The 17,712-nt window shown below is 59.7% G+C and overlaps 3 protein-coding genes across 7 annotated transcripts in view; all 3 read right to left on the reverse strand.

Moving 5' to 3' along the window:
- LOC103249723 (sodium/calcium exchanger 2) overlaps positions 1–1,937 on the reverse strand; it is a gene marked incomplete at its 3' end in the record, with an annotated part of 7,187 nt that extends 5,250 nt beyond the window's left edge. The window contains exon 1 of the mRNA XM_021707670.1: positions 1,865–1,937. Coding sequence (XP_021563345.1) covers positions 1,865–1,937 — 73 coding nt within the window. The remainder of the gene's footprint in view (positions 1–1,864) is intronic.
- On the reverse strand, positions 1,679–10,191 carry KPTN (kaptin, actin binding protein). Of its 2 annotated transcripts, XM_008048332.2 has the most exons (12): positions 9,858–10,191; positions 9,429–9,511; positions 9,247–9,331; positions 9,110–9,164; positions 7,171–7,246; positions 6,984–7,057; positions 6,521–6,630; positions 6,315–6,392; positions 5,335–5,410; positions 4,519–4,654; positions 4,256–4,438; positions 1,679–2,102 (listed from the first exon to the last, which is right to left on the reverse strand). In XM_008048332.2, exons 1-12 carry the CDS (start codon positions 10,078–10,080, stop codon positions 1,974–1,976), a joined length of 1,308 nt encoding a protein of 435 aa, XP_008046523.1. In that variant the 5' UTR covers positions 10,081–10,191; the 3' UTR covers positions 1,679–1,973. The 2 variants fall into 2 exon arrangements, with proteins under 2 accessions (XP_008046523.1, XP_008046524.1); XM_008048333.1 differs by lacking the exons at positions 9,247–9,331; positions 9,429–9,511 and having other exon boundaries at positions 9,858–10,180.
- Positions 10,192–12,562: 2,371 nt separating this feature from the next.
- NAPA (NSF attachment protein alpha) overlaps positions 12,563–17,712 on the reverse strand; it is a 22,860-nt gene continuing 17,710 nt past the window's right edge. For 3 of the 4 annotated variants that reach the window (XM_008048334.1, XM_021707672.1, XM_021707671.1), the window contains 7 exons: positions 16,516–16,593; positions 16,294–16,349; positions 16,127–16,211; positions 15,318–15,422; positions 14,488–14,556; positions 14,078–14,128; positions 12,563–13,255 (listed from right to left, as the gene is read on the reverse strand). In XM_008048334.1, the coding sequence (XP_008046525.1) occupies positions 13,154–13,255; positions 14,078–14,128; positions 14,488–14,556; positions 15,318–15,422; positions 16,127–16,211; positions 16,294–16,349; positions 16,516–16,593 (546 nt within the window). In that variant the 3' untranslated portion in view covers positions 12,563–13,153. Of the gene's footprint in view, positions 13,256–14,077; positions 14,129–14,471; positions 14,557–15,317; positions 15,423–16,126; positions 16,212–16,293; positions 16,350–16,515; positions 16,594–17,712 lie in introns of all 4 variants that reach the window. The other variant, XR_002481377.1, reaches the window with a different exon arrangement.

The raw sequence follows: 17,712 nt of genomic DNA on the forward strand, positions 1-17,712 counted from the left end.
CCCCCCCCCATCCACACAGGGGCCAAAAGATGCAAAAACAGCTACAAATAGTTCCAGGCCCACAGAACTATGGGGAGGGCAAGAATGTTTAGCCCGAGTCGGTCCAAATTCACACACTGCACACACAACCTCGTGAAGGCCAGAGACAACCACAGAGGCACCGTGGATGATGATGACAGCAGCTGCCGCTCGCACCGGGCGCTATTCGATCATGCTGAGCAAATGCCTGATCTACGTTGACACGACCCACCCTGACGCCAACCTTGGGAGCCCGACGCTCCGACTGGCCCCATTGTAGAGACAGGCAAACTGAGGCGCAGGGCGGCAAGGAAGGCTCCCCACGCCACGGCCTTCCCTGCTGCGGGGCGCACCGCCCAGGCTGAACACGGCAAAGACCCAGGCAGGTGAGCTCCTGCGGACACAAGCTCACCATGGGGACACACGCTCACCCACTGGGTGCACAACCCACCCGGTGCAGACTGGCGGGGATGGAGCTGAGCCTCGTGTCCCGCGCTCCTTGTCAGCAGCGGAAGGGAGGGGGGAGACCCTGTGCACAGCCGTGGCCAGTCCTGGCCGGACACCCTCGGGCCTGCTGCCAGCACAGGGCCCGGATCCAGTGCCCTGCCACTTCCCACGCCCGGGCCTGGCTTCGGGGAAGGGGGGCGAAGGCAGGGGTGGCCAGGAATTGGTGGGCTCCCAGCTCCCAAAAATGCACCTAGAAAACGGGTGGGTGAGTCTTTATTGCCAGCGCGGCGGCCAGACATATGGGTGGACTTCCACGGCAGGAGGCAGACAGATGGCCAGGATGCCCTTGGCGCCTGCCCCTTCTCGACTCCCCCCAGGAAGCAGGTGTCCCACCCGACCCCCGCCCCGGGGAGGAAGGAGTCCTGCCCCCAGCCTGGATCCTGCTCAGGAATCACGTCAACCCTGCTGACCCGAATTCTATCCTTGGCCTGTGGCGGGGGCAGGGCAAGACTGCCGTCATTCCAGACTCCTCCTGGTACCCAGAAGGGACAGAGGAGGGGGCAATTCCGACGGCCTTGGCTGGAAGGTCGGGCTTGTCTCCAACTCACGGGATCCCCAATCCCCTGGGCTTTGCAGATCAGGTCGGACCTTAGTCCTTTCCAGCATGGTATATCCCGGATCCTGCCTGCCTGGGTCCTGCCTCAGTAGTCCCTAACGGGGCCTAAACTTGATTACTTCCTGCCGGGTTCTAACCACAGTTGTGTGTCGGGGTCTAACCTCAGCACGATTCATAGGGGGTCTGGCCGCAGACCCAACTGGGCCACTGTATTTCCACAGTGGTGCCTTCCACCCACAAGCTCCCCTCTGAGGCTCAACCTCCTTGCCTTTCCACTGGGGTCTACCCTCAGAGCTAGATCTTTCCACTGAGGTTCAACCTCAATCCTCTCTGCAGGGGCTGGGGTCTGACCTCAGCCCTTTCCCTTACCTTTTACATGTTCTACTTCTCAGAGATTTCACCTCAGTGTCTCTGCTAATGTCGAACCTCGTTTCTTTCCTTTGAGGTCTACCCTGGGATCTAACCTCTGTCCTGTTTCTGGGTCTAATTCTGGGTTCCCTCTCCCTCAAGTGCCCCCACCCCCCGATTCCTCTGGGTGATTCCTAGCGCCCAACACAGAGCCTGACACAAGAGCTTGCTGAAAAAAGAACAAAGACAACTGTGGAAGCTTTGTTCCTCTGGACACGTGACCATCAGGGGACCAATTCTCATCGGGAGTGGAGAGGGCAGGTTGGGCTCATCCTGTGTTCAAACAGGGACACTGAGGCACAGAGAAGAGTGGGTGAGTCAGGGCTACAGGGCACAAGGGTGCGAAGTCAGAGCAGGAACTCACAGCTCACTCACCAGCCTGGGGGGTCTGGGAGAGCATCTTCCCTCGGGATACTCCCCCATAACAGCAGGAGGTGACATCCCACATGCTGCCCCGGGTCTGCGGAGAGTGGGTGCCGGGCGCTCAGGAAGTCAGGCTCTCTGCAGGCCCCGCGCCCACCCCATCCCCCAGTCCCTGTGGCCGACGTCGCCTCTGCTCCACTCGATGCCGCAGCCGGGTCAGGACCAGCTCTGAGGCCTGGATCAGGCTATGCTGTGGGGGACAAGATGGGGGAGGGGGGACAGGAAGAGGAAGAGCTGCAGGGGTGCCCGTTCGACCACGGTAGGACAGTCTGGAGCCAAGCAACCCCAAAGGCCAGGAGCTCGGCCAAGGCTGGAGGACAGAAAGCAGACCAGTGTGTGTGGTGGGACTGGGTCTCTGTGACAGGGGCGAGGGCTAGTCCCTAGGGAGAGGGACAAAGCCCAGACTCAGATGTGAGGAACTGAGGCTGGACATCAGTGGAAGAGACAGAGAAAGATGAAAATGAAAGAGAGACTATGTTATAACAGGAGTGATGTTAGACTCCTGGAGAGAGGCTGAGGCTAGACCAGAGCGGGCAGGACAGAGGCGAGATCCTAGCAGGGAAGGACAGGTCAATGGAGCAGAGAGGCAGCAAATCAAAATGGGAAACAGAGGACTCTATCCCAACGTGAGGGGCAGAGCTACACCCCACTCGAGGGTCTGAGGCTAGACCTTAATGGAACAGAGGAGATCACAGTGAAATGGCTTGAGATGGAGTGACAAGGGATGCTGTGATCACCAGACCACAGTGCAAGGAAGGTCCTTTCTCCCACAGGACAGCCACAGTCTCTTCCCACAGATCTAACCTCAGGGCTTTCCACCAGGGTCTAGCCTCAGACCCCTCCACTGGTTCCAACCTCAGTTATATTTCCTGGAGGTCTAGCCTCAAGCACCGCCCCTGCAGTCTAGCCTCAGTCTTCGCCATTGGGGTCTAGCTCCATTCTATTTTGCTCAGGTCTGACCTTTGTCCTGTCCCCTGTGGTCCAATCCATATCTTTTCTCCTGAGGTCTAACCTAGACCATTCTGTTGAAGATTAGACTTCAACGGAAGCAGCAAAGATTAGACCCAAATAGAAATGGCTGTGGCTTCACCTGTAAGAACCCAGGTTAGCCCACACCCCAAAGGATCCTTGAGTCAGACCAGGGGAAAGGAGAAGGCAGGCACAAAGCTAGGAAACAAACGTCCACTACAGCCTGAGGGTGGGACATGGGGAAAGGGCCAGAGGCCAGACTACAGCTGGTGGAGGCTAAACTGCAGTAGAGCATCCAAGGCTGGACCCTGGGCCATCTGCATGGTTGGATGTTACACCATGATAGGGGTAATGGCAGTCAGGCGGCTGTGGGAGGGTCGGAGATCACAGTCCAGCAGAGGCTGGCTGTTAGACCACAGCTCAAGGGCTTGACCTCAATGGAAAGTTGAGAGGCTAGGCTGGGTGCAGTGGCTCACACCTGTACTCCCGGCACTTTGGGAGGCCGAGACAGAAGGATTGCGTGAGCTCAGAGGTTTGAAACCAGTCTGGGCAACAGAGCAAGACCCGGCCTCTACGAAACATTGGCTGGGCTTGGTGGTGCGTGCCTGTAGTCTAGCTACTCGGGAGGCTGAGGTGGAAGGCTCGCCCGAGCCCAGGAGTTGGAGGCTGCAGTGTGCCATGATTGTGCCACTGCCCTCCAGCCTGGGTGAACAGAGTGAGATCCCAACTCAAAAAACAGCTCAAGAGTTTCAAGGCTAGACCAAAGTAAAAGTGTTCAAGGCTAGACGGCAGCAGAAAGTTGAAAACTGGCTTAGAAGGAGGACTGGAGAATCTGTTGCAGGACTTGGAAGTCAGACACCCAGCAGCAGGTTGGAGACTAGACCACAGCCAGAGTGAGGCCAGACAAAGATGCAGAAGACAGGGCTGGCTGTAGTGAGAAGGTGTACCTCACCACTGACCCAGAGGGCAAAGGCCAGACCCTGGTGGGGCAGATCGCCAGTGAAGCCACAGCAAAGGACAGAGTTAGAAACAGCTTGAGGAACAAAGGACAGACTCTATAGGAAGGCTTTCTGGAAACTGAGGGTAGGCGGGGGGGGGGCAGAGGTGATCTTCACCCGGCGGGTGCTCCCACCCCAGCTGTTAGAGCCCCTGCCCCTGGGAGCTGCCCTGGCCCACAGGAAAAAGTCCCTCCCGCTCCCGGAGATGACCTGCAGCCATGACGCCTGCTGGAAGGCAAGACACCGGCTGAAGCTGGGCTCCCCCCACCCCTGGCCTGGCCAGCCCCTCCTTCCTCTCCCTCCCATCAGATGTGCCCTCGGAGGGGAGGGGCGCAGCCCCCCTCCCCCGCCGCACCTCTGCTTCCAGACCAGTTACCTGCAGGATGTGCACGCCCTTCAGGGAGACCACGGCGAGCTCCCGCAGCCCATCGCCGGTCAGGTCCACATGCGCCATGGCCAGCAGGGGGCTGGAGAAGCTGCGCTGCCAGAGCAGGCAGAACCCTTGCTGGGCCCCAGGGAGCCCTGACTCCGGACCCCGGAACTTGTAGCAGAGCAGTTCCTGCAGGGCGAGGGCTCACGGTCACACAAGTCGGCAGGGGACACAGGAGGGGGGTGGTGACCCCACCCGTCGGGTCCCACCTGTCCGTAGGTGGCCACCAGGACTTCCGGCCGCCCATCCAAGTCGACGTCGGTGACCAGGCCGCAGAGGACGCTGTCGAATTGGTCACTGCCGGGCAGGAGAAGCTGGTCCTCAAAGCCCCGGCTTAGCAGGTCCCTGAGGGTCCCAAGGGCAGCAGAGACTGAAGTTGGGCTGCAGTGCCCACCACCCTTGGTGGCAGATCCCGAGCTGGGGCCCAGGCACGCCGTTCCCCCTGAGGCCGAGACACCCTCGTTCCCACTGGACATCCTCAGAGCCTGCGAGGGGTCATCCTGGGCATTGTCCAGTTCGGGGGCCATCTCACTCCAAATGGGAGCTCACATTGCTCAATCTGGACAGCCATGGGGCCCCAGCTGGACACCTCTGCTGCCCACCGGGGGGTGCTGGGGTCAGCCACAGCAGCACCCAGGAGCAGACTGGGAAGTTTTCCGCAACTTCAGCACCGTGTTGGCAGCCCGCAATCCCCCCTGGTGGGAGTGTTTACACCACGGATACTGGCAGACACTCCACAGCCAGCCTTCCCACACACGGCCGGTGAGGAACCCTGTGCCAGCACACCTAGTCCACCCGCTCCGGGTGTGGACGTCCCTGTTCTCAGCCCACGCCTCAGTGTGTTCCCTCCAAGATCTACGCTTAAACACTCACAGCACCCACTCCCCAGGTCACGACACATATCTTTACTCGCCCAGCACTGACTGGTCCGTCCAAAGGGACTTTCTGCTGCTGAGAATGATGAGGCTAGACCATGGGGCCAAGACCTGAGGCGAGACCGCGCCCACGTGGCCCAGGTTCCTCACCGATACACCACTGCTGGCTCCAACATGCTGGCCACGAGCAGGCTGAACTCCTCCCGTGGTGGCCCGTCCCTGGGCTCTGGAGAGGGAACACGGAGGGGGACAGGTTCCGGGCTCCTCCTCACAGCCCTGCCCCTCCAGTGAGAGGAACACAGATGAGACCTCAGGAATGAGCCTTGAGGTTGTGTTACAGAAGGAAAGCTCGAAGCTGGACCATGAGAGAAATGACTGAAGTCAGACACTTGGAGAAACAGGTGAGAGACGACAGTTTAGAGAGTCTGAGATTAGACCATGGTGGGAGAGAGACAAAGGTCAGACAGGAAGGGAAAAGTCTGAGGTTAGACCATGGTGGGAGGGTCAGAGAAGATACCACAGTGGGGCATAAGAGGGAAACCCAACCTAAGGGACAGAGGGCAAGGTCAGAGGCCAGGTCAAGGTGAGCGCCAGGCAAGGACAGATAAGAGTCAAGGAACAGCAACAATCAATATGTGGGGCAAGGTCAGACCCTGAATGGTGGGGCAGTGGTGAGTTCCCGAGAGAAGCCTGGGGTCAGACTGCAGCAAGGGACACGGTGAAGAGACCAGAGGGGGTCAGAGTAAGTCATAATGTGAGGAGTGAAGGTCAGACCACAGAGGGCAAGGGGGAAGGTCAACTCCAAGGTGAGGGTCTAAGGTTAGCCCAATGTGGGGAGAACAAACATGGGCCCTAACAGAAAGGTCTGGGTTAGACACGTGGGCCAGGCTGGAAGTTAGACTTGGGAGAGCAGGGAAGAGGGGAGAGGCACGCTAGGGCTCACGGGCTGGGGTGGTAGCACGGGAGGACGGATGGGCAGGAGGGAGGACGGTCGGGCCTGGACGCTTGGGGAGGGGCCGCACGTTTGGGTTGGGGGGGCCAAGCACGCAGAGTTGCTTCCCCCTGCCTCCCAACCCTCCCCATCCCTACACGCTCCCACCTTTCCCTGCCTCCTCCATCCCAGGGCTCACCTTCAGGGGCTGAGAGGTTGAACACGATCACTCGGGAGATGGGGCCATCCTGCTGGATCGTCCATGTTTGTAAAACCTCTGCGTGGAGAGGAGACTCAGGGCTCTGCCCCTGCCCTCAGCCCCCGGCTCACCCCGCTCCACCTCTGTGTGGCAAGGACTCAGAGCCCCACTCCCACCCTCAGCCCCTGTCTTGCTCGAACCCTCACCTCGACTCCTCTGGTCCACGTGGGCAACGCGGACGTAGCCACTCTGACAGCCCAGAGCTGTGAGGCGCCGGGAGGTGCCGGGGAGGTTGTGGACATCCAGCCAGAGGACACTGGTGGGCGGGCGGGTGGACAGTACCGAGGGCCACCGCTGGGTGCCAGCCCCACACCTCTGCCCCCCCAGGAGCACCCACCCTTCCCTGCTGCCCGGCTACCCGCTGTCTTCCTCTGAGGCACTCCCACAGCCCAATTTCTCTGGGGGTCAATTCCCGCCACCCAATAGCTGAGTCTGAGCCTCCCATTTTCCCTGGTGTCGCCCCTGCTGGTCAGTTTCTCTCAAGTCACGCTGTGGGTGACTTTTCTGACCTCTCTTCCAATGCCCAATTTCTCTAAGGTCATCTGCAACCCTTGCTGGCCTTGAGGTCACCACCTGGTCCCCAGGGGCCTCTTCTGGGGTCTCTCCTACCTGCTGGTCAGGTTTATGAGCTCTGGGAAGAGGTTTTCCACGGGCTGTTCTTCAAACTGATGCAGCTCCTCATTCTGGGGGAACCAAGACCCGCCCCCTTCAGGTCAGCCACCAGCCACTGGCGAGTGCCCCACACCAGCCCGTGGTGACCCCGGCAGGGCAATACAGCACGTGTGCCCCGCCTCACCTCCTTGTAGAGATGAATGGCCGGGTCATTCCCACTGAGGAGGAACACAGTCTCCAGCTGATCCCCGACCTGGACCCTGAAGGCAGACAAACCTAGACCTCAGTATGGCAGAGCCCGAGGGAGGGGAATCCGTGTGTCCGAGAGCCCCCATTCTGCAAAGCCCCTTGCCTGTGAGAACCTTGGCACCCCAGGATCCAGACACTGGCCCCACGACTGGAAGCTCAGAGCTCTGTCTCCTTGAAATGCACCCCCATGGAAATCAGCCCTCACAGACGCACAATCACAGAACCAAAGAACTTTCAGTCTCAGAACTGCAGGAACGCAGCATGCTGGAACCTCCTGCTTCTAGAGACCCTGGCCCACTCATATCTTCACTGTTGGTTCAAGAATGGAACAGGGAACTCTAGAATAAGCTGCGGAACCTCAGAACGGTAGAACTGCTACAGTCTGGAACCCTGGTATTCTAGAAGTTGTTTTCTGCTTTCCTTTTAAATACTGGAACCTTTAGAATTTGTCATCACAATGAACCATGATCGTGCCACTGCACTCGAGCCTGGGTGACAAGAGTGAGACCCCGACTCAAAAAAAGAAAACAAAAAGAAAAAAAAAAAAAGAAATTTGCCATCAGGGATCTCCAGACTCACAGGATAGCAGAACACCCAAATCCTAGCATCTAGAACCCTAGCACAGTCAAATCTTCAGTTTCTGGAACTCTCACCTACTAGACCAGAGTTTGGCCAACTATGACCTGCAGACCAAATCCAACCTACAATCTACATGCTTTTGTAAATAGAGTTTTATTGGAACACAGCCATGCCCCTTCACTGACACAGAACTGATGGCTGCTTTCTTGCCACGACAGCAGAGTTGGGTGAGTAGCTGTGACTGAGACTGTCTAGCCACCGGTGCCTAATAATTTACTATCTGGACCTTTACCAGAGCTGGTGTTCTGGAATGGAACTGGAGCTCTAGACTGGATCACGAGCCCAGTCTAGAGCCCCACGTTCTGCCTCCTCGTACATGAGTGTTAGGACGTAGCCACTGCAGAATCGCAGACAAGTCTGGCTTCCATCAAACTGCAGAACATTCAAGCCTTGGAATCTTAGCACTTGCAGCTCCAGAAGACTTAGCCTCCTGATCCTGGAAGGCCAGAATCTAGAACATTAGAATCTGGGAATTCTAGAAGTCTAGAACGTACATGATCAATTAACTCTCTCGGATGATCTAGTTCCAGAACAGCAAAGTGGTGGCCCCTCAGCCGCCTGTTCATGGCCACCTGAAAAGCATGATGCTCTAAAAAGCAAAACCAGAATCTAATTGTCTATAGATAAGTCTGTGGTTTCCATTAGCTATAGCCTTCTGACCTTACACCTACACACACACACACACACACACACACACACACACACACACACACTTGCTAGTGTATCAGACTTGTGGCTACTCACCACCACATTACCTCTCTGGCCCTTAAAGATGTTTTATTTTATTATTATTTTTTTGAGTCACGGTCTCACTCTGATGTTCAGACCAGAAGATAGTGGTACAACCACAGCTCACCACAGCCTGGACCTCCTGGGCTCAGGTGATCCTCCTGCCTCAGCCTCCCAAGTAGCTGGGACCACTGGCATGTGTGACCACACCTAGCAAATTTTCTGATTTTTTTTGTAGACAGAAGGTCTCGCTATGTTGCCCAGGCTGGTCTCAAACTCCTGGGCTCAAGTGATCCTCCCGCCTTGGCCTCCCAAAGTGCTGGGATGACAGGCATGAGCCACTGTTTCCGGCCTCCTCAAGACAGTTCAGTTTTCAATCTCAGTAGGACTCCTTTGTTTTCCAGAAGGGGAAAAAGACTCTCGGGGGGGTCTGTAAGAAAGGCGTCCGAGAACCCAGGGTCCCTATGTCTAGAGTGGGTGGGCGTGAGGGCCCAGGGGACACTCACTCTGCGTGGCACAGCTGGAAAGGAGTGAACTGGAGCTCCAGGTTCAAGCAGCTCTCTGCAAGAGGAGCACAGGCAGGTGGGCATGGGGCGTCTGCCAGGCCCGCCTCCCGTCCTCCTTCCCTCTGGGCCGCACTCACGGGCAATGGAGTCAAGGTTGTACTCGGAGCCAGGCTCGTAGTCGCAGTAGATGTTCAGGAAGGGGCTTCCCTTGTCCCCTGAATCCTGGGGGAGGATGCTGGCCTCAGGGGAGGGCAGGGGCAGCAGGAGGGCTCGGTGGGACCCGCCATGGGAGTGGGTGGGTGGAGGGGGCTCTGGGTACCTTGATGAACGTGATCCCCACGACCAGGCCCCGCTTTGGGGGCGACTTGTTGAAGGTGTCGATGGAGACAATCTCTGCGTCCACTGGGAGGGGAGAGTCAAAGTTCGCGTCTCGGGCGTGACCCCGATATCCCCCAAAACAAGGGGCCATTATCGTGACCTCTGGGTCCCAACAAGTCCTGGTCACCATCACCATGACCTCTGACCCCTGGGTACCAGGGATCCTGACTCTAAGTCTGAGGAATCCTGAAACCCTAACCACTTGCAGGCCCCAACTGTCCCGGCCCCTGACCCCCCAAGCTCATCACCCTTGACCGCCTTCGATCACCCAGACCCCATTCTCCCACCGTGGCGACCCGGCTCAGACAGAACCTCTGAAGCCTTCTCAACACTACGACTCCCGCCCCCCCCAGCCCAGGGCGCCACGCACCGGGGATGTAGTTGAACTGCAGCTCCTTGGCCACCGGTCGGATTTTCTGTCGGAGGTCCTGGTAGCGGAAGCCCAGCACCTTGCCTTTAAGGGTGGCGGCCAGCAGCTCCCCGCGCCCGCCGGCGCCGCCCGCTAGTCCGTACACATTGCTCTGCGACGAGAAGCGCGTGAAGCTGTCCTCGCGCAGCGGGCAAGGCCCCGCGGCCACGGCCGCCTCCCCCATCACGCCCCTCGGCCGCTCACCCTTCTTGCAGTCACCGCCGCGACCCGTCCTTCCCCGCCCACGGCTCTTGAGGCGACCCGAAGCGCCGGGTGCCCGCCCGTCGCGCAGGATGATGACGTAAGGAAGCGGCCTCGCTGCCCTTTTCCAAGATGGCGGCCTGGCCGCCCATGAGACTGCCCCATTGCGCCTGCGCGCTCTTCCCCAGTCCTTCTCGGTACCAGGGCAGGGGCTTGTGACCGGAGACGGCAGGTGGAGGCCCCCTCCGCTACATACAGTGTGGGGGTAGACTCATAATAATCGTAAAGCTTAATATTGTCCTTTCAATGCCGGGAACTACTCTAAGCACATTCCCTCTAAGAACCATGTGTTCAAAACTCGCCTACCGGTGAAGGAATCCAGGCACAGAGAGGTAAAGTAGCTTGCCTAAGATCACACAGCTAGTCAGAAGCAGTCAGTATTGGAACCCAAACAGAGCAACTCTATAGTTCATTATTTTAACAATAACACATTTAAAATAGTGAAATACATTCTACTCATCCCAAGAAAGAAAAGGTCTAGCATCTGTCCTGGCAAATCACCACCACTTCCTTCATCTGACAGTCACTTTGGCCCTGGGTATCTTGATTTCTCATAACCACTCCACAAGGGGTCTATTGTTATCCACTCCCCACCTCAATTCATTTATTTGGCGGTTATTGAGCTTTTACTGTAAGCCAGGACATCCTTTACAAATCTATCTCACTAAATCTTTGCAAGAACCCTTCAATGAGTCTTATTGTCCCAGTTTGCAGAGAAGGAAACTGAGGCTCACGGGGAGTAAGTCCCCTGCTCAATATGCTAGTGACTGGTGGGGACAGGAGTAAGCCAGGTGTTTCTGATTCCAAGGCCTCTGGGAGTTCCCGTGTGCTTCCCTAGAGGAACACGAAAGTTTGAGGATGCCGCACATGTGTGTCATTTCCAGAAGACATGGGTTGGCTAACTGTCCTGGCCACCTTGAGTGATCTAATCTCTCTGCACAAAGAAAACACCACATACACACCCCAACTGCAGCTCCATGAAGGCAGTGTGTCTCCCTAGGTCATGGCCGCATCCCCAGCTCCCAGCCACAAGGCCTGACACGAAGCCGGCATCAGCAAACACACAAGTCACACACTGTGTGCCAAGCACCCAGATGCTGCTGCTCGGATGGCAGATGCAAAGTTCCCAAAGGCGACCAGATATGGGGTGGTGAGGCGTCTGCAATACCTCCAGATGTCTGGGCTCGGTGTGTAAGAGCTCCTGGATGGCAGGCCAGGGACAGCTGTCTGCTGCTGTGTCCCCAGGACAGCACACAGTAGGTGCTTAGGAATACTCACTGAGGGCACAGCACGCGGGTCCAACCCTACACACTTCTAAGGCGCCTTTTCTTCAGGCTGCTGCCCCTCGCGGTCACCCGCGTTCACTCATTGTCATCACCTGCCGAGTGAATGAGCCAGCGGATGAAGTCACGGCCAGGAAGGCAGGCATCGTCCAGTTTCGCGCCCTAGCCGCATGCTTGGCCCACCCAAGGAATCTTCCCACACGTCAACGTCAAGGGGCAGGGACCCTCGGCCAGCACGCTCCTCGGGGTGTGGCCAAGCCCGAGTACTGTTAACGGCCGTCAAGCACAGCCCCGGCCGAGGATCGCTGAGGCAGGTCACGGAGGGTAGAAGCAGATTCTCACACTGTCCCCGCCAGCCCATGACAGACACTGGCCATCAGCCTTCGGTCTCAGGGTCTTCACGGGCTCTGGGCAGCCCTTATGGACTGGGGCTGTGGGAGGGGCTGACAGGTCACTATACGTCAGCCTGGGAAGGAGCCCCGGCCTCCGCTCGACTCACCCCAGGATCCGAGGTCTCCAGGCAGCCGCTCCTCTGCGAGGGACTGCCTTGCTCCCCTCCCCTCCCACAGGCCCCATCATGTTGTGACAGGTTGCCTCCTCCAGCCCTCCAGCCCCGTCACTGCACAGCGCGGGGCCCAGCCCAGGGCTGGGGTGAGGCCCGGAAGCCTGACATCATGGCTGCCCCCTCTCCCAGCAAAGGCTCCTGCCCACTTCCAGGCCCGCGCGGGCTTCAGACTGCCCACAGAGCCGCTTCCTCCCCATCTGACAGATGGACACCTGCCCCCAGGGTGATCGGGCTGCCTTCCAGGGAAACGTGGACACAGTGAGGACAGGAGCACAGCGGGTCTCCTCCACCCTCCTCAACCAAGGCAGCTACGGCAACTACTGTGTTTGGTCCTCCCGTGGGCTCTGAGGGAGGCTCTCCATGCCTTCCTTGGAGAAAGCTGAGGCCTTGGACTCCAAAGAAGCTGGATTAAGACTCGTTTTCTGGGACTCCCCAGCGCCCTGGTCTCCCCAGACCTGGCCCAGCTCACGCTTCAGGGCAAGCCTGCCTGAGGCCCCAGAGCCCCAGGGGAGACGGGAGGGAGGGTAGGAGGGCAGCAAAGCTGAGGAGGAAGAGACTCATGCAAAAGTGTTGCTTTTTATTTCCTTCCTTGGGCCAGCAGCAGCCTCCAGCCGACACAACCTCAAAGCACTGAGGACAGAGCAGGTGTGGGGTGGGCGTGGGGACACCCCTGTGCTCCACGGCCAGGTCTAACCTGGGGGTTGGCCTGCAGGAGGCAAAGGCTCCGGGGATGAGTGGGAGGGCCCACGCCAGCAAGTGTGGGCTGCAGCTACAGGTGCTCAGAACTGGGGGATGAAAGCAGGAGACACAACCAGGAAGCAGCCTTGCCACCAGCGGGGCAGGAGGCGGGGCCAGACACTGGCCCCAAGCCCCTGGCAGCGCCCACAGCACACAGGCCCGCATCAAGGGTTCTGCACGGCTGGTTTCTGGGTTGAGGGCACCTTTGGGGGCTTAAATAATGGGCTGGGGTGGGGGATGTAGCGAGAACAGAGGGCAACTGTCCAGCCAGCAGGCCCACCTCTGGCGCCCACAGTGGCGCTGGCCCTCGCTGCCGCCCACCTGCTGGGACTGAGACTCGGGCAGGAGTGGAGAGGAGCTCGCCGGCTCCGGCCCTGCCTCCAGGCAGCTGTGAGGGCAGCCAGGCGGACTCAGCGCAGGTCCTCCTCATCACCCTGGATGGTCTTCTTGATGCGCAGCAGCATGGTGGTGAGCCACTGGTCCAGCCGGGAGATGGAGTCGTACTCCTTCACCTGTGGGCATGCCACGATGGCTGGCTCCCCGCCTCCACACCCTCCAGCCCAAGGTCCCCAGACTCAGGAAGCAGTGGGGGAGGGCTGGCTGCTGATGCCTGCTAGGGCAGCTCCCTGGTCTTTCCTGTCCTGCACATGACACTTCCCTTGGGGAAAAAGATCTTGTAGCTTAAAAAAAGGTCCAGCCTCCTTGTTTTATGGTGAGAAACGGAGACCTGGAGATGTGAACCAGGCTGTTCCTGACTGCCATGGGGAGCACAGCCAAGCCCACCAAACCGCACTCCCCCAGCTCCCAAGCTGAACGTCCAGCTGGCTGCCCGCTGTCCGGGAAGGAGGGTCCTGCAGTGTCTTGTCTCTGCCCTCACTTACGGGCCCATGTTCCTGAGGGGCACCCGGGGCACACCCTTGACACGTGCTGTCCAGGAGTGACTCAGTGCCTGGCTGGACGCATCAAGCCCAGAGGGTTCAGAAGAGTGGGGAAGCAGGAGGCCTCTCAGAACGGGAAACAGCCCCTCCATCCTCACCTCCTCACTCCCTGGCCTACCTCAGGTCACCCAAGGCCCCCTGTGAAATGGCTTCCCTGTTCCCTGGCCTCGGCGGTGCAAAGGCCGTGGGCTGCAGGGGCAGATGTGGGTCTGCACTCAGCTCTACAGAGCAAGAACTGCCCGCACCTCCTGGGGCACTGGCGAGGATTCTGGGGTAAGTGGGGACAGGCACTCACAGCCACGGCAAGGGAAGAGAGAGTGTGTTTCACAGGAGTGTCAGAGAAGAGCAGTTGCCCAGGGACCCGCCCCCTGGAGGAACCCTGCCCATACCACTCACCGACTCAGTGTAGCTGTCCACATTCTGCTCCTCATGGGCTTCCAGCAACTTCTGCAAGCACACGGCAGGAAGGGGTCAGGGGTCCAAGCACACTCTGGGTGGCTTAAACTGGGGGTGGCGGCCCCCACAAGAGGAAGAAAAGGACGCATTCCAGCTCCTCCACCCTATCTTCAGCAATGCTTGCTCCCGGGCAGCCTCTGCCACAGGTGAGTGTGCCTGTGCCTGCAAGACCTCCCAACCCGTCTCTAGCTTCATCAGTCTCAACTGCATTTCTCTCTTCGACAGAATGGAGACCCAAGTGGCAGAAGAAAGAAAACACAACAAAACAGACCCTCGGAGAGCTGGCCGAACCCTGGGGATGACCCATCTGGCGCCTCCGCCCTGCCCCCCCTACTTTCTCTCCCTCATACCTTCATCAACTTGCACTCCCGGGAATCGGAGAAAGCTGGGAACAGCTCCTCGTACTTCTGGACGGCCAGCTGGGCAGCGGGGGTGGGGTGGGAAGGGATAAGACAGAGAGAGGGCTCAGACATGGCCCAGCAGTGGAGGGACCTGGGAAGGCTGGCTGCCCTGAGTCAGCGCTCCGCACCCCTCCCCCGCCCAGGTGCCGTCTGGCTCCTTGCTGGCAGTGCCTCTGCGAGCTGAGCTCAGCACCTGTCCAGTGGCAGAGGGCTGGCAGAGGGGCCGGGGCAGGTTTCCCGGGCAGGCGCCCAGTGCGCCCTCCCACCGGGCTCAGCCAGGGCAGGGGGCAGACGAGCACACCCCTATGCCACGCTGGGGCCAGCTGCTTCATGCAGACGTTGAGACAACGGTAAATGGTGGTGAGCCCCGTCGTGAAAGTGGGAAACATCCAGTGAGAGGCAGGGACCTGCCCAGGGCATGGGCGGGAGGAGAGGCTGGACTTGAACCTCGCTCAACCCAGCCCAAGGCTGTGTCCACCATAGCCCTGCCAGGCAGTGAGCAGGGACTCCACCAGCCAAAGCCTTGCGCCAACTCTCCAGTCCCCGCCTGTGGCCATGCCCCTCCCACTGCCCTTCCTGACTCCTCTTGCCAGGAGGCCCTGAGAATATGTGGGTCATGACACTGGGAGCCAGAGAGCTGGAAAGCTGCCATCCACTAGCCACGTGACCTAGGACAAGGGACTCGTCCCGGCCTCCGCCTCAGCCACAGGGAGGCCCTGTGGGCAGTCATCTGGCCGGTGCAGGGAAGCTCCAGGCAGGGCCTGCCAGGCCCCGCTTACCTTAGCGTTGAGCATGTCAATGCAGAAGTGGCAGAGTGCTGCCTTGAAGAAGTAGTCCTTGGCGCTGTACTTGAGGAGGGGGCTGTCCATGGCGCTGGTCCCCACCTGTGACCATGGAGAGAGGGCCCTGTGAGCTGAGAGCAGGCAGCCGGGGAACATGCGTCACTACCATGGGGAGCCATTGGGGAGCTGGGTCTGTGCCTGGGGGTGAGGCCCTATTAACCCAGGGCCCCAGGGGCAGGGAACTAGGGACTAGCCCGGGAGGTCAGCGACTGCTGTGAGTGGCTGAGATGTGATGGGGTGGGGGGCTGAAGGCAGGTGTCCGCGGGCCTCCTGAGGTGCCTGGCAGTGGGGAGACGGTAGGCGCTGTCAGGACCGCCGGGGGGCGACAGGGCAGTGAGCTGTGGGAACACGAGTGGCAGAGCCCGCCCCCCTCACTGAGGCCAGCTGCCTGCCTTTCTCTGGCCATCACCCAGTCCTCCCACATGGCACAGGGGGCCGTGTGACACTCCCTCCCTCCCACTGTGGACGGGGACCTGTGCTGCCTGTGGCCGCTCCAGCCTCCCCCGTGGTTCTTCCTGTGCCATCATGGACTCTGCTCTTCAGAGTCAGCCTGACCCCAGGCCCTCCAGCGAGCTCTATGGGAGGGGCACTCCACAATGAGGGTGGTGACAGCGCAGGCCGTGGGCTGAGGACAAGGTGAGAGTGGGGGAACAACATGCGGGGGACATGCAGGGGGAGGGAGGGAGGGAGGAAGGAAAGGGAGGGTCCCGGAGAGAGGCGCTGTGCTGCGTGTGGGCCGTCCCCACCTGCTCGTAGATGTCGATGGCCTTCTGGTACTGCTCCAGCTGCGCGGCGTAGCCAGCCACCTTCAGCAGACACTTGTTGGCCGAGCTGTGTGGGGAGGAGGGGTGAGGGGAGGCGGCGGCGGGTCCCACAGGTCACTGAGGGGCTAGGGCGGGCAGGAGAGGGCTACCTGTTGGACTCTTCGCCTTTGTAGTAGTCTGCAGACTGCTCGTAGTGGGCGATGGCCTGGGGAGACATGAGGAGGCTCGAGGGGAGGCAGGAGAGGGAGAAGGCTCCGCTCAGGGATGCGGCCAGTCGTGCGCCCATGCTCGATGCTCAGACCCAGAGGACTCCCCCAGGTGGAGAGAAGCCCTGGCCCAGCCCCACCCAGGCAACCGGCCTGCCCACTCACCTTCTCAATGTCCACAAGCTCCGTCTCATAGATCTCGGCAATGGAGATGTGGTGCTTGGCTGCGATCGTGAACCGGCCCTGGGGACAAGGAAAGGGCTGACCGTGACTGCTGACTCCTGCGTGCCCCACCCCCATTCCCCACTCAACCCTGACCCTCCTGGGCCCCACCCACACTTGTGAGATGGGGTATGCAGAAGAGGCCCTGAGAGGGGGAGCACAGGGCTCAGCAGGGAGACTCTCGCCCTGGAGACTGGGCTGTGCGTGCTGGGCTAACCGGGTGACTCCAGGCAAGTCGCTCCAGGACTCAGCCTGGCTCCATCCTGCCCACTAGAGTGTGAACCACCACAGAGAATGTATGTGCACATCCTTGGCTGAGGTCCTGGCCTCAGGATGCATCTGACACAAAGACCCACAGAGGCACCTGGTAGAAGGTTCTGGGAAAAGCAGGATGGAAGGCATTGGCCCTTCAGGCTCCCCGGTGCACACCCAGATATCCCAGGAGGCCTCCCACTCCCAGGGGCTGCATCCCTCCCACCTGTCCCACCAGGGGTCCAGGCCTGCCCAGCACTCTGCACACGGGGCTGGTCCAAAGTCGCTCCCCTTGTCGAGGGCAGGCCCTGAGCTCAGCTAGATCTAGTTTTGGGCCTCAGCGACTCATACTGGCAGCTGTGTACCCCTGGGCAAGTCACATCACTTGTCCAGGCCCTCCTGCCTCGGCCGTCAAATAGAGAAAACAACAGCGCCAACCTCAGGGCCGCTGAGGACCAAACCACTGAGGAGGGTCTGACTCAAGAGCAGCAGCTACTATTGCCCATGTTCCTGCCTGGGAGAGGAACTTATGACCCGGGGCACGGAAAAGGCAGAAAGTTGAGAGTCGCCAGGGGCCCAGGCCCAGTGGGGTCCCACATCCTGTCCCTGGCAGCTGCCCCTCTGGTCTGCTCTGTTGACGGGGACACTCCTGGACGGGCTGAGCATGCTCTGGGCTCCGCTGACACTGGCCTGAGAGGCTAATCAGAGGACAAGGGGGGAGGCTGGGCACGAGGAGGGGACCGGGCACACCCTTCCCAGTAACTGCAACTTCCACAAACAAAAAGCATGCTGGACCGTGCAGGACGAGGGCAGGGCACACGGAGGGAGAGGCTGCAGGCTCCCATGTCACGTGGGGAGCTGCTGTCAGAGGCTAGGCTGGGGAGAAGG

The sequence above is a fragment of the Carlito syrichta genome, unplaced genomic scaffold, assembly GCF_000164805.1.
Source record: "Carlito syrichta isolate Samal-C Ts95f unplaced genomic scaffold, Tarsius_syrichta-2.0.1 Scaffold123364, whole genome shotgun sequence".
In the NCBI taxonomy this organism is placed as follows: Eukaryota; Metazoa; Chordata; class Mammalia; order Primates; family Tarsiidae; genus Carlito; species Carlito syrichta.

What these genes read in the sequence shown, in the direction of transcription:
- KPTN (XM_008048332.2), bottom strand. Translation starts at nt 10,080, where the DNA reads ATGGGGGAGGCGGCCGTGGCCGCGGGGCCTTGCCCGCTGCGCGAGGAC. An exon ending in GCAGTTCAACTACATCCCCG is followed by an intron (nt 9,512 to 9,857) that starts GTGCGTGGCGCC and finishes CTCCCCTCCCAG; the next exon opens with TGGACGCAGAGATTGTCTCC. An exon ending in CCATTCATCTCTACAAGGAG is followed by an intron (nt 7,058 to 7,170) that starts GTGAGGCGGGGC and finishes TGGTTCCCCCAG; the next exon opens with AATGAGGAGCTGCATCAGTT.